Genomic DNA, 15,936 nt, shown 5'->3' with positions numbered 1-15,936 from the left:
AAGTGCGATTTGGGTTTAACATGATTGATTGATATTTTCCAAATCCATGCAGGTAGGCATTTGGGAGGTTAATCTGTTTAATATATGTCATCATGTTTGAGCTCAACATATGTTCTAGAATGATGATGATGATGATGATGATAATGGGACAAGATATAGAAAATTATGTGTTATGAAATCTCTAATCTCTCATTGCAAATTATAGAAAAGATATTGATTATGTCATTTATGGAAGTATTTGTTTGATGCACATAGCACAACAATAAAAAGACAAATCTTCTCATTAAGGTTACAGATTGTGTTCACTTATAAAATTACTCTTTTTGTCTCAGAGAATTCGTATTGCCTCCTGATACTCAATGATAGTAGTGCATAATAACCTAAAAATTGACTCTGGAGATGTGTACTACATCTTGTTTTTATATTTTTAATATCTCAGAGCTGGTAGGAATTCTGTTGATTTTTCCCAGTGCCACTTCAAAGTGTTGTCTTCGGTCATTTTGGTTTGATACAGTCAGTCATACTCTAAATGACATTCCAAATAACAGTTTGTGCTGAACTTGAAGTTATATCACAGCTTTGATTTTTTGTATTATTTTTGACATTGTAGTGTTTAAACTATTTTCCCTTCATCCAACAATCAAAGCAATATTTATGTGTCAGTAGATATTTAATATAAAAATGGCATGTAAATCCTCACTGATGTCCTATGACAGTCTGCAGAATAAGTTACTTGCTCAGATGTAGAAAATTGGTTAAATTATTTAATTGTATTAAAAACAAAGATTCTGTGACTTACCAAATGTGAAAGCGCTAGTAGATAGACACAATAAAAAATATCTCAGGAAATAAGCTTCTAACAAAAAGGATGGCGCTGGCACAGGTGAAACGGGCATCAACTGCGTCTTTTTAAATAGGAACCCCTGTTATTTATTACACATTCATGTAGTGCGTAATGAAATATGTTTTAATTGTGTCTATCTACCAGCGCTTTCCCATTTGGTAAGTCATAGAATCTTTGTTTTTTATATATTTTCCCCATGTGGAATGTTTCTTTCTATTTTATTCAAATTATTTAAATGGATAAATAAAAAATCTACTCACCAAGTGGAAGCAGAATACACACTTGTGTTTTGTTTATGTGTGTGTTCTGCCGCCATTTGGTGTGTAGTTTTTTTTATCTATCCAATTAAGTAATTTTGTCACTAATTGAATGTTTTTGTTGTTATAGAAAATTGATTAGGATATTTGTAATTCCGCCTTTGTCCTATAACAACATGTTTATTGGGCCTACATTTGCAAGACTTTTAATTAGATTTTATTTTAATGTTATAAAAGGGCTTTCAGAAGCATATTTGGGTAACTAACATATGCTTTACAATAGTTATGTCCTTCCCTTGCAGGTATGGACAGTATATAGTACTGTCAGATATTATAGAATCCTGGCGTCAGTGGCTGTTGGTGATTGCTTTGGCTGTGGCCCAAGTTGCTATCTCACTAGCCTTACCTGTTCCTGGGTGCCCGCGGGGCTACTTGGGACCTGGTGGATGGCACATGCATGGACAATATGCCAACTGCTCAGGCGGAGCTGCCAGTTACATTGATCGCCTGATTCTCACTCCGCGGCACATGCACAAACTCACTAATTACAAATACATTTATCACAGTAGTCAAGTACATGACATTTATGGTGAGTAGAACTTGCAGCAGTCATATAAAAACTGTGCTACTTATTGTTTTATGTACTGCTTCACATTAAGAAGAATATACACATCTGCATCATGCACATTGTGATTTCTGCAAACTCCTGTATAATATACTGCCTGAAATATGACTTGTCTTTGTTGATCTGTTTCTTATGCAGAGCTATTTTGAATTGTATTGTATTTGAATTGAATCGTAGTAGCATATGCTGGCCCACTTTGCTCAGTCAATTTTTTCGGCAACAAGAGTCTTTGATGAAATCACAAAAATGTGTGGAAGTAGAATTTCTTTTCCAGTTAGAATGTCTCACAACAGCAAGCAGCATAAGCAACCCACTACCCTTATATCAACTGCAAAATATAAAAGGTGAAGGAAGTAAAGGGTGTAAACTTTTGCACTAATGAATGTTTTTTTTTAATTATTATTTATATTTTCTTTTTTTCTTTGTTCTCACAAATATTTTTTTCTATATTACTTGTTTGGAATCTAAGATCAAATTTTTATTATTCAGGCTGTACATAAAGAGATTCTGTGGTGTTCCAACTTGTATCTGCTGAACTTAAAACTCCCCATTAGAGAAACATGGTTCTTATAATGTGATCCCACAGAATTTGAAGGTTTTCCATTACACCTTGGGGCTCAGTTCTGGACCTCCTACTTTTTATTATATTTATAAATGACCTCCCTCTCTCTACGGAATATTGTAGATTCACCATTTTCACTGATGACACTACACTACTTATTGATAATTCAGTAGATAAACTTGAGGTAACAGCAAATAAGGTTTTAAATGAAATGGTGAACTGGTTTAACATTAATGGTCTTTCTTTAAAGTACTGTAAAACAAACTACATTCAGTTCCACACAACATCCAAAGATGAGGAAATAGTAGCAAAAATAGGTGAGCAGATAATAACCAGGGTAGATTCCTCAAAATACCTAGGCTTGCATATTGATAGCAAACTGAATTGGTCAAACCACATCCTGAATAGCAACATACGCATTGCGCTTTGTTTCTTCTTATAAAAATATGGAAATCATGAAGTCACTGTATTATGGTTACTTTCATGCAATTGTGGCATTGGAATTATATTTTGGGGAAATCAGCCACTGGTTAAAAAAGTACTGTGTGTACAAAAAAGAGCCATAAGGATCATGTGTGGAGTCCATCCTAGAGCCACATGCAGGAATCTTTTTAAGTAGCTTGAAATACTTACATCCACTGCGCAATATATATTTTCTTTGATGTGCTTCATAAGGAAAGAAAAATCCATCTTTAAGCTGAATAGTGCATATCATAGTCACAATACTAGAAGGAAACGTGATATCCACTATGAAAAGCCAAATGTAAATATGGTGCAGAAAGGAGTCCATTTCAGTATCTGTAAGATTTTTAATGCCCTCCATTCAAGAATTAAGTGTTTGGTAGATGATGATCTCTTGTTTAAAAAAACCTTAAGGCAGTTCCTATTGCAAGGATCATTTTATACAATAGAAGAGTTCATGAACTACAGTGTTTAACATTTCTTGTATTGTAAATTGCAAATGTATGCCCGAATTTGTATTTGTAATACCAAATATTTTTGTTGTAAACATATATTTTGCAATATTTATTTCTCTGTAACACTTATTATTTTGTAATCTTTATCTCTAAAATGTATTTTTTGTAGTAGGACCTAAGTTACTGTTTACTGTTTTTGTTTTGCAATCTCTATCTATCTCTAAAATGTAATTTTTCTAGTAGTACCTAAGTTATTGTATACTGTTTTTGTTTTGTTTTACTTATTACCATAAATTCTGGCCAAAAGCTTGTAAAATTGACATGTTCCATATCCTGTGATAGTGTCACAACATGGATCACCAGAACAAGAGATAAATAAATAATAAATAAATAAATAAATACCCTGCACTAGTTCCCACTGTGCCCCATGGCCAACTGCATAATTTGAATGTCCTAACACAAACCGCTCAGAAGTTATGACAATTTTATTTCATATAGTTCAATAATTGTCACCCTATATGATGCACATGTACAGACAAAAAATAAATAAATAAATAAATAAATAAATAAAGACAACAATTACAGAAAAATTGGATGAGTTATTTAAGAAAAATAGCTTCACAAATTGGGCAAGTCAGTAATATGTTGTTCCATCTCTGGCACTTATGCAAGCAGCCTTGGCATTGATTGACAGAGTTGTTGGATGTCCTTCTAAGGAATATCATGCCACATTCTATCCAGGCGGTGTGTTAAATCATTGAAGCCCCTAGATTGTTCTGGGACCCTGCCTATAATGATCCAGACATTCTCAGTTGGCTGGCCAAGGTATGGTTTGGCAAGTGTGAAGACAAGCAGCAGAAATACTCATGTGTTGGTGGGGCAAAAGGTATCCCAGACCATTACTCCTGATTGTCAGGCTGTATGGTATGGGACAGTGAGGTTGGTATCATCTGTAGCCTGGAATCTCAATGACTGAAGTAGAATTGTCTTCAATGGTAAGTCCTGCATTAAATCAAGCCTTGATGACCAGCAAAGATACAAGGGTTGTTCAAAATGTAAGGTGACTTTTCAAATTGCACGGGCAATGTACATTTGATTGTCGATTTCTTTTTGGTTATGTTGGAATACAAGTCTCGAATATATGTTCACAGTTTCAAGAGTACAGCATACTTCATTTGGTTTTGACAGATCAAAAGATTAGACGTGTTTTAGTGCACTCCATGATTTTCGATTATAAAAAACAGAGCAAAGAATTTGCATCAAATTTTGTGTGAAAAATGGAATCAAGTGCTCTATAACACTTGAAATGTTGGCAGTGGCATACTGTGAGTCTCCTCTAAGTAAAAAAAAAAACATTTATGAGTGGTACAAGCTCTTACAAGATGGCCGAGAAGATGCCAACGATGAACCTCATGCTGGACGCCCCGGCACATCAACAGCAGATGATAACATCAAAGCCGTGAAGAAAATTATTTTGAAAAATCATTGAATTATCATAAGAGAAGTTTCTGATGATGTTGGCATATCTGTCAGCTCATGTCATGCAATTTTTTCAGATGTTTTGGTCATGAAATGCGTGTCAGTGAAGTTTGTCCTAAAACTTCTCAATTTTCATCATAAGAACCATCACATGAGCAGTGCTCAGGAGCTATTGAATGACATCAGTGATGATCTTGATTTGCTCAAAAGGGGCATAACTGGTGACAAAACATGGGTTTATCATTATGACACTGAGACCAAAGCCCAGTCATCTCAATGGAAGCATCTCAGAGAGCCAAGACTGAAAAAAGCACGCCAAGTTTGATCAAATATCAAAGCTTTTCTTACCTTTATTTCTTTTCAGGTACCTTTGGCGTAGTAAATCATGAATTTTTGCCTCAAGGTCGTATGGCCAACATGCCATTTGTGAGAAGCAATACACAAAAAACGTATGGAATTGTGGAAAAACAATTCATGGCTTTTGCATCACAACAATGCACCTGCTCATTCATTGTTGCTTGTGAGAGATTTTTTGGCCAAAATCAACACGATAATCATGCCTCAGCCACCATATTCACTGGATTTGGCCTCTGTGACTTTTTCCTGTTCCCGAAACTGAAGAGATTTTTGAAAGGACTCAAGGCTGTACCAAAAAGTGCTTATGAGAAGTGCTTCAAGGATTGGAAGAAGCATTGGCACAAGCACATTGTATCTGAGAGGGATTACTTTGTAGGGGACAACATGATTGTTGATGACTAAATAAATATTTTTTCATAAAAATATAGTCATCTTACTTTTTGAACATGTAATATCTCTTTATATTCTACTAATTATCCTTGCACAATTCTATTAGTGAATTACGTTTCCTACTTGACCATCTATGTACTCACAGAATCAATGCACAAAGTAGTACAGTATTATTACTATTCCATGAGTGCATAATTATTCTTTGTAATATTCTCTCTGGTGTGTCGAGGGGACTTCTAGGATTTTCTCCGTGCCCAATAGCCGCACTGAATAATTGTAATTTTGCTATCGAGATTACTGGAAGAAAGAGATTGAAAATATATTGTATGCTACTCAAGAAAATATATACTGAGCATTTACATCAAAGGTGCGTAAGAAATTTCATTATATATATATTCTCTAATTGGAAATTTGTCCAGAGGTGTCGTTTCGTTGGTAATCAGAAGGGAACTTCTGATGAATTGGAAACGAACCTGCAATTATTAGATCCAAGAGCTCCATTATTTCGTCAGATAATTAAACTCTATCAAAGCAAACTTTAACCTTGATATGAGGTTTCCTGACTGACTACACAATGCAAGAAAAACCAAGACATTTTATTTACACAGGATTGCAGATCGCTTCGAATCATCGAGACTGCGGACAAGGAGAGTCATCGTCTGATTCTGATTAAACAAGTAATGCTTAATTATAACTTTCTTGATTGACTGTGATGACTATGATATGGCTGCTTATGAATGAGATCATTAATAAAATACTAATAACTAACTTTCCTCCTCACCAGCAACCAGTATAAACACAATATTAATTAAAATTATAAACACACCCCATATGTCTGTGTGTAGACACTCCAGACAGTAATGGGATATCAGCCTGACTGTCACCCACCACACGGCCTGACGATCAGGAGCAGTGGTCTAGTGTGCCATTTATTTTCATAGCAAGACTTCTTGGGTTGTCATCCTCGGCATCCTTACAGTACAGCAGTATACTATGATATTCTATGCCACATTTTGTTATCCTTCATGGCAAGCTCTCATGTGGGTACATTTCAGCAAGGTAATGCTCTCCCACAGATGGCAAGGGTTTCTGCTGCCTGTCTTTGTGCTTGCCAAACTGCACCTTGGCAAGCAAGGTTGTCAGATCTCTCTCCAGTTGAGAACATTTGGAGCATTATGGACAGGACCCTCCAGTCAGCTCAGGATTTTGATAGGGTACAACTATGATGGTTGGAACTTTAATGGTGGCAACAATTTATTTACAGCTTGTACAAAATAGATACAAGTTTCAAAGTTTTACTGACTGTCAAAATAGTCACCAGCATTGTGTGTAACCCATTGCCAGCAATGTGAAAGTCGTAGGATACTCTTAGCAGTGCCAGTTGTGTTGACAGTTCGAGTGGAGTGGTCTATTGCCCAATGAATGTGTAGCAGTTCTGAAGTGAATGTCAAACAAATCAGTAACAGCTTGCACTGTACGTGCTTGAGCATTGTCCTACAAAATGATGGTCAGATCCTGCAGAAAGTGTCATCACTTCTGCCTCTATGTTGTTCATTTTTGGAACACAACCTATGACCAGCTTAGAGACAGAAGTGATGACACTTTCTGCAGGACCTGACCATCATTTTGCAGGACAATACTCAAGCATGTACAGTGCAAGCTGTTACTGATTTGTTTGACTGATGGGACTGCTATGTGCTATACCACCTACTGCACTTCCCTGACTTAGCCCTTGTGAGTTCAACTTGATTTCTAAACTGAAGGAAACACTTCACGAAATTCACTTCAGAACTGCTACAAATTCGTTGGGCAATAGACTGTGCCACTTGAACTGTGAACACAACTGGCACTGCTAAGAGTATCCTATGACTTCCACATCACTGGCAATTGGTTATACACAATGCTGGTGACTACTTTGGAGGTCAGCAAAACTTTGAAACACGTATCTATTTTGTACGAGTTGTAAATAAATAGTTGCCACTGTTTAAGTTCCAACCCCCATATTATCTTCTGAGCCTCCTTTCTGATTAACATGTTTGCCTCAAATTTTCTATATTGGGTGCATATCAACCATAGTAATTTTATTTGGCACGTATGTTGCACACTGCTGTGCTAAGATAGAAGTATCCAGATATTGGTTGTGACAGGAACCTCACCCAGAGTACGATTGAATCTTCTCATCAGCTTAACAACAACTGGACTTTTTTCCCTCTTCTGTCTCAAATATTTAATACACTAGAAGTCTAAATGTGGATGCACATGAAACACAGACTACCTAGGTGTAAAGCTCCAGGCTTGTATCTGTTTCATAATGGTTGTGTTAATGTAAAATTGTAGCAAGAATTATGTTCAACCATAGAAATATACTGAAGTGACAAAAGTCATAGGTTATCAATACATTCACACCATAAAAGGGCAGTGCATTGGCAAAGCTGTCATTTGTACTAAGATGATTTATGTGAAATGGTTTATGATGAAATTTTGGCCGCAAGACAAGAACTAAGACTTTGGACACAGAATGGTAGTTGTGGCTAGGCATATGGGACATTCCATTTCCTAAATTGGTAGGGAATTCAATATTCTGAGATCCACAGCGTTAAGACTGTGCCGAGAAAACAGAATTTCGCGCATTACCTCTTAACACAGATAATGGAGTGCCTGTTGGCCCTTGCTTCGTGACCACGAGCAGCAGTGTTTGTATATATTTGTCAATGATAACTGACAAGCCACACTGCATGAAATAATCGCAGAAATCAATGTGAGATGTATGATGAATGTATCTGATAGGACAGAGTGGCAGAAGGTGCTAACAGCATGACATCACCTGTGATGCCTCTCCTAGGCTTGTGACCATATTGGTTGAACCATAGATGACTGCAAAACTGTGGCCTGGTCAGATGAGTCCTAATTCCAATTGATAAGAGCTGATGGTATGGCTTGAGTGTGGTGCAGATTCCACAAAGCCATGGTAACAAGTTGTCAGCAAGACACTGTGCAAGGTGGTGGTGGTTCCCTAATGTTGTGGGCTGTGTTTACATGTAATGGACTTGGTCCTCTGATCCAACTGAATTGATCATTGACTGGAAATGGTTATATTTGGCTACTTGGAGACAATTTTCAATTGTGCAATTGTGGATGGCTATAGAGGCAACATGGTTCAGTATTTCTGAAGGGACTTGCAACGACTTGTTGCAGGTTGAGTTCTTGCACTACACCAGGAAAAAGGAGACCCAGCGTGATATTAGGAGGCATATCATGACTTCTGTCACCTCAGTGTACACCTTCTGAGCAAATGCTTACCACATAAAGGCGTTACAAAAGTAAGAAGAAAGTTACTTGAATATTAATTGTATGCATGTTTCTTTACTATTCCTTTCCATGGAATTCAATAGAATAGCAGAAAATGGTTGACCTATCCCTGAATTTTTTTCTCCAGAAAATTTGTCCTTGTAATGTACAAACTTCCTTTAATAACTATCAGTTTTATAGTAATTCAATGTAAGTTTACTGAAACAGTTGTCCATGGCTTTCGCATCCTCCCACTATCTCACATTTTGCAATTACTCATGTTTGCTTCTTCCTCCTCCTCCTCCTCCTCTTCCTCCTCCTCCATTGCCATTGCCACCACCATCACCTCCATCACCACTACCATTACCACCACCACCATCATAAAGAGAACATTCCCACATAATGGGTACATAATGTTGATTCAGTTTGACAATACAGAATGCAATTCTTTGCAAATTTGTGTTCTTAGATGGTGCTGATAGCATTGCATATCTACTGTGTTTAGTACCATAAAAGTGTTAATGTTGTATGACATTGGTGGTTGTGATTTCCCTATGGCTTCAGCCACCCAAATTTTTTATTTCGTTATTTCAGACCTGCCACAGTGGAGCAATCCTAAGAGGATCTGAGAGGATGGTAGTTCAGATCCACTCTGGCAAACAATATTGAGGTTTTCCATGGTTTCCCTAAACCAGTAATGGCAAATGAACAACCATGCAACAGAGTACCACCCCAATCTTTTCCCAGTCAGAGGTTGGGTTCAACCCTTAATGACATCATTGTCAACAGTTTTAATTATAATGTTCGTTCCTACCCTTTTCTTAAATTGTAAAACATGAGAGCTATATCTCAGATATATTTGCTTCATAAAGGTGATTGTGATGAGAGCATGTAGAGTATAATGTTGGGTCTATATGATATGGCTTTGATGACAATAAGAGAGAGAGAGAGAGAGAGAGAGAGAGAAAGAGAGAGAGAGAGAGAGAGAGAGAGAGAGAGAGAGAGAGCAAGTGAAAGATGAAACCTAATCATAGTTCAGGGTCTCTTTCTCTCCAATAGCACTGAGGTAGCTGCCAAACTGAAGAACACAAAATTACCTAGAAATCACATTCTGCATTGCCACAAATTTACTAAACAATCATTCCATTTTCCACCTCAGCTGTGTTATGATTACAGTCATTTATTTCACATAATCAGCTGATTTCAGTGATGTGCCATTTTCAGCTGTTGTAGAAAGTTTTAATGATGGATTCACTGATGCACAGTATACAGATTGGAAACTTTACATCACTACCTAGTCTCACCTAGTTAAGCACAATCTTGTAATAAATATTTCTTCAAATATGAGAATTAAAACAGCCTACCACTGAGTCAAGCACTATTGCTCTAGTGGTTTGTCTTGACTGCAGAGTCAGCTTGTACTGAAATTAATTATTTACATTTTTGCAAAGTACCATCCCACCAACAGATGGAACATACTGATTTTCACAGTGCAAGATGTCCTAGAGTGAAGACAGACAGTCACTAATAACTAATATTTATATCTGCAGGTTGTTACTATTCCACAATTTTATTTTTGGCTTTACAGGTATACTTGGAACCTTAACATCCGTTCTGACAGTGTACCTAGGAGTTCATGCTGGTAGAATCCTTCAATGCTATAACTGCACCTTTATGAGAATCTCCCGCTGGTTGTCATGGGGAGTGGTTACTGTGAGTCTATAAAGTCTCCTGTATAAATAATATTCTCTCCATCCTTCTATCTCTATTAGTATGTCATTTACTTATTAAACTTTGTAAGTTACTTTAGCAGTAGGGTGTATGCCAGTGGCCTGTAGTCTGTAAGTTGGTAACAGAGAATTTAGAATCTTCTGGCACTGCAACAGCTTCAGAAGAAAGTGATTATTACCAGTTTCTGAATATTCAGACTGGCTTAGCAATGGAAAAAATTAGAATGTAAGGAAGAATTATAACAGGCTGTATCAAAAAGAATCAACTGATTTTTAAAAATCATAACTATCATGTTATTTGAGACATAACTATCATGTTATGTGAGACGTGTGCGTACAACATACTGTTGGAAAGAGCAAACTCTTGAGTCTTATGTGGTTCCCACTAGGTAGCAGCAGTGTGCACCCACTTCAGTTCTAGAAAAAATGGTGTTGGGACAACAGATAGCATTTTGTTTTGTACATTATATGCAGTGCAGGTCAGTGGTAACAGTTTAGTGTGACTTTCATACTAGGCACAGTGTGGATCCTCCTACAGCACTGAGCATTAGATGATGGCATGAAAAGATCTTAGAAACAGTGTGAAGGAAAACTGCTGGGCTGTACTGAAGTGTCTGACACAGATGTCGAACGCATCTGCCATAATTTCACAAGGAGTCCACAGAAATCCATTCACTGTGCAACTCAACAGCTCAACATACCCCTGAAGTCCATCTGGCATCAACGTTTACACATGAAACCTTACAAAATTCAGCTGCTGCATGCTCTTCGTGAAGGTGACAGACAACAATGTGTGGCATTCTGTAATTTTGTTCTTGGCAAGTTGGAGGATGACACTTAGTGTTTAGTGATGAGGGAACATTCCATTTAAATGGAAAGATAAACCATCATAATGTGAGTATATGGGGTATAGAACAACCACATGAAGTTGTACAACATGAGAAGGACTCTCCAAAATTTCATGTGTTTTGTGCAGTTTCACAGAAAAAGGTGCATGGTGCATTTTTCTTTGCCAGGAACACTGTTACAGGAAGCAAATATATTCATATGCTTGAAAACTTTCTTTTCCCGCAGTTGGAGGCTGATTTGAATGACTCACCACCACACTGGAAACTGGAAGTGCAGGAATTTTTAAATCAAAGGATTACTGAACAATGGATCAGTTGCACTGCACCAAATGATTCAGTCTTACATTAGTGGCCTCCAAGGTCACCAGACCTGACTGAATGTGGTTATTTCTTGTGGGGGTTTATAAAAGGCTCTGTTTGTATGCCTCCTTTACCAACATCAGTGAATGAACTGAGACACCACATAACAGCAGCTGTGGAAGCTGTAACTCAATACATGGTCACTGCAGTGTGGGAATAATTTGAATACCGCATTGACATACGCCGTGCATCTCAAAGGGGGCATATTGAACACCTATGAAAATGTAAGAGAAAAAAGCTTTTTGAGTTTCCCATTCACCAAAAAACAAAATTAATTGTATATGTTTATTAGTTTAAGAAATATATATGTGCCAAATTGGATGATTCTTTTTGATACACCACGTATATTAATTAAAGCACTGCAGTTTTGATTAAATACTTCATTTTGAGATTAAACTGGTGTAGTGAATTACAGTTAAGAGTCAACTAACAGGATTTTTTTAGATTCATTTATCTTGCTTGTTTTATCAATTATTCATGAAAATAACAGTTCATTCAAAAATTACACAGGGCATATTAGCTGGAATCCTCTGTCATTTCTCGAAAGAAGATGGAATCATCCCAGTCAATAAGAGTCTCTGGTCCATATCATTTGTGCTGGCAACTGCAAGCATGGCTTTCCTTTTGCTTAGCTTATTGTACTTTGTGGCAGACTATCATGACTGGTGGAGTGGAGCTCCATTCCTATATGCAGGTAAATTAAGACTCATTTAACAATATGTTCTTACTGATGATATTTTGAATACATCACAATTTGTAACTGCTGTCAAAAAGTAACTTTTGGCAAATATTTATAACCAATCTTTATAAATATGTAGGCTCTTTTAATAATAGAACAGCCACGTGGGATTAGCTGAGCAGTCTAGGGCGCCACAGTCATGGACTGTGCGGCTGGACCTAGCGGAGGTTCGAGTCCTCCCTTGGGCATGGGTGTGTGTGTTTGTCCTTTGGATAATTTAGGTTAAGTAGTGTGTAAGCTTAGGGACTGATGATCTTAGCAGTTAAGTCCCATAAGATTTCACACACATTTGAACAATAACAGAACAAAGCCGCCTTGTGTAGAATGAAGCAAACATTGGTTGACTTGTCCTGTATCTTATCCCCTCAATCTGCCAGTCATTTCTCATGTAATTCAAAGGTTTATAATGGCAACATCTAAGGTTTCTTCCTCCTTTGTTCTCTTTGTGATATTTCCAGTTTTAATTTTTTAAATCATAATTACAACTAGAATAGTGCATGAAAGTTAAGCGTAAACAAAGAACAAGTGCTTATTTTCTGAACAGGATCGATCTCATTAAGCTTACAGAGCAAGAAATGGCTTAATCAGAAGCCATTTGAGTAACAAAGCATATAATTAGAAAACTTATGAAAGTGAAGAGAGAAGAGTCAAGGAAAAGTTACTGAGGAATTAATTCCCTTCCATAGCAGCAAAATTATACACTTACACTTAGATGACATATGTTCTTAGAATTTGCATAGCATGCTCTCTGTATTGATCAAATTAAAAACTATCACTTGTCTATTCCATCTCCTGACAAAAAAGTGGTAGGAAGTCTGGAACAGTCCTTGGTGGGAGCTAATGAACTGCAGTTCACCTGTTTCAAGCTTCCATAGGATTCAGATCCAGGGCTCTCCATCTGATGAATGTCTTCATCTATGGATCCACCAAACATTTCCATGCAGGCAGGCATTATGTGAATATGTTTCAAATAAACACATTTCCTCATCTCTCTACATCTAGGGATTGGTGATATTCATCCAGCCATGAACATAAATTATGTATTCATGTACTCCCATTCATTAGTACCTCACCTCAACCAAACTCATTTGTTTCCACAAAGTTGATACCATTTTCCTTTAAGATGATGGTATACCAAGACTGTTTCTGCAAACTGGAATGAGATCCATGTGTGAAGAGTTCAGTCCGTCATTCATTCATGGTGCAGTTTGATGTTAACCATTCCACAATGAACTGTAACATATCTGCAATGCCAGAAGCTTGCTGTGAACCTGAGCTGGGGACTGGTGAACACTGCTAGTCATCCATAACCATAGGCTTTTTGTATGCTTCAGCAAGCACTGTGTGTTGTGCAATGGAATGTTGTTAGTCATAAGGGATGGGAATCTTGGCTGATCTGCTCAGATTGTGACAACGGTGTATTAAATGAAACTCTAATCTAAATGTGTGTTATGTACTGAGAGGGTGGATAGCTGTAAAGGCAAAACTGTCATTAATAATCAACCTATAGGGCACCTGCAGCACTGTGTTTTATTAGCCTTGTAGATGAAATATTGAACTCTAACCTTCCTTCCTTCCTTGCTGAGAATGGTGGGGCTCTGTCTGAATCAACCTTTATTTCCATAGCTCCCCAAAAGAGCAGCATAGTTTTCAATTCCTCTAATAATTTCTTTCCGACAGCTTGAGTGTACTATCTTGGAGCTATAACATCCATTCAACTAAGAGGTTTCTGGATAGCCATCTAGAGCTACAGCTAAGAAGACACTCAATTTGAACAGAACCAAGGATGTTGCAAATTGCATGTATTTCTTACTAATGAGAATTCCAGCAGATTCAAAGTACTGTTTCATTACTATCTGAAACCATTTTATTACTTGCATAGTTTCCTCCCCAGATACACTTTGTATCTGACATGGGCTAAGTCAGTAGTTTTTGTATTACTCCAATTTATTACACTCTACAAACCTGGAGTAATGGAAGCATTTCATTACTCCCCTATTTTCTTTCCTGGACTTTTGCGGCAACTATGTAGTGTTTGTACGAGGGTTGTTTTTTAAGTAAGGGCCATTTTTATTTTTAAAAAAAGATACAAATACTTTTGTAAAAAAACTTTTATTTTCTGATTCTACACACTTTTACCTATTTTTCTACATAGTTGCCTTGTTTATTTAAGCACTTGTCATACCGTACAACTAAGTTTTTAATTCCCTCATCAAAGAATTCGGCCGCCTACTCTGACAGCCAAGAGTTCATGGCCGCTTTCACTTCATCGTCGTCATTGAAGTGCTGCCCACCAAGACGGTGTTTCAGTTACCAGAAAAGGTGAAAATCACTAGGAGCAAGGTCGGGGCTGTATGGTGCATGGTCCAAAACTTCCCAGCCAAAAGAATCAATCAAATCCCGAGTCTTTTGAGAGGTGTGATGCCTAGCGTTATTGTGCAGGAGCAAAACTCCTTTTGTCAGCCTGCCACGGCTTTTGTTTTGAATTGATCTGCAGAGCTTCTTTAGAGTTGCACAGTAGGCATCTGAGTTGATTGTCATTCCTCGTGGCATAAAGTCCACTAGCAAAACACCGCGCCGGTCCCAGAACACAGTTGCCATAATCTTGCGCTTTGACAGCGTCTGTTTGGCTTTGACCTTGACAGGTGAGGTTGTGTGTCGCCATTCCATTGATTGTCGCTTGCTTTCAGGAGTGATATGGGATACCCATGTTTCATCTCCAGCGACAATTTGACTCAACATGTCATCCCCTTCTTCCTCGTAACAAATCAAAAAGTCCAATGAAGTGGCAAATCTCTTCCCTGGAGTCTGGGTACCCACCAAGAACACAGTTTCTTAAAGTTTAGGTTTTCAGACACTATTTTGTACAAAACTGATCTTGAAACTTGTGGAAATTCCAAAGAAAGAGTGGAAATTGTGAATCCTCTGTCCTCATGAATCTTTGTGTCGACTGCAGCCACCAAATCATCAGTGATTACAGAGGGCCGGCCTGAGCATTCTTCATCATGGACATTTTGATGGCCATTTTTAATCTGTCTAACCCATTGATGCACTTTACCTTCACTCATTGCATTCAAGCCATAAACTTCTGTTAACTGACGATGAATTTCTGCAGCTGATAGGCTTCTCGCGGTCAAAAAACATATCACTGACCGTATCTCACACGCGGCGGGTGATTCAATAATCATAAACATTATAAAGTAGCACAGCGATGTGTACACGTCAGCTACAGAGATGCAACTTGCATCAGTGTGAATGGGAAGGATGCCGGCAAGTGGCGCGGTGGCTTGTTGTGGCGTCCGCGCGAACTACGGGACTATACGCACAAACGGCCCTTACTTAAAAAAACAACCCTCGTATTACTTAATTATTATTCTTAACAGAGTACATTGTTAGTGATGTGGAGTATGCCCCCCCCCCCACCTCCCCACCCCCTTGCATGTAGTTTGTGTGAAACTCAGGTGGGGTCAGCAATATTTTTTTTATTATTCAGTTCCTTTTTTTCTCATGTTATCCCACTGGGCATCATACTGCCAGCTT

General features: G+C 37.7%; 1 protein-coding gene across 1 annotated transcript; it reads left to right on the top strand.

Moving 5' to 3' along the window:
* The first annotated feature begins 681 nt into the window (after nucleotides 1–681).
* On the top strand, nucleotides 682–12,999 carry LOC126094507 (heparan-alpha-glucosaminide N-acetyltransferase-like). The gene is made up of 5 exons (XM_049909323.1): nucleotides 682–743; nucleotides 1,404–1,690; nucleotides 10,308–10,432; nucleotides 12,168–12,351; nucleotides 12,941–12,999. The coding sequence occupies exons 1-5, from the start codon at nucleotides 682–684 to the stop codon at nucleotides 12,997–12,999; spliced, it is 717 nt and encodes a 238-aa protein (XP_049765280.1).
* The last annotated feature ends 2,937 nt before the right edge of the window (nucleotides 13,000–15,936 follow it).

The sequence above is a fragment of the Schistocerca cancellata genome, chromosome 1, assembly GCF_023864275.1.
Source record: "Schistocerca cancellata isolate TAMUIC-IGC-003103 chromosome 1, iqSchCanc2.1, whole genome shotgun sequence".
Classification (NCBI taxonomy): domain Eukaryota; kingdom Metazoa; phylum Arthropoda; class Insecta; order Orthoptera; family Acrididae; genus Schistocerca; species Schistocerca cancellata.
The sequence above is the reverse complement of the archived record's forward strand: the minus strand, read 5'-3'. Positions and strand labels throughout refer to the sequence as shown.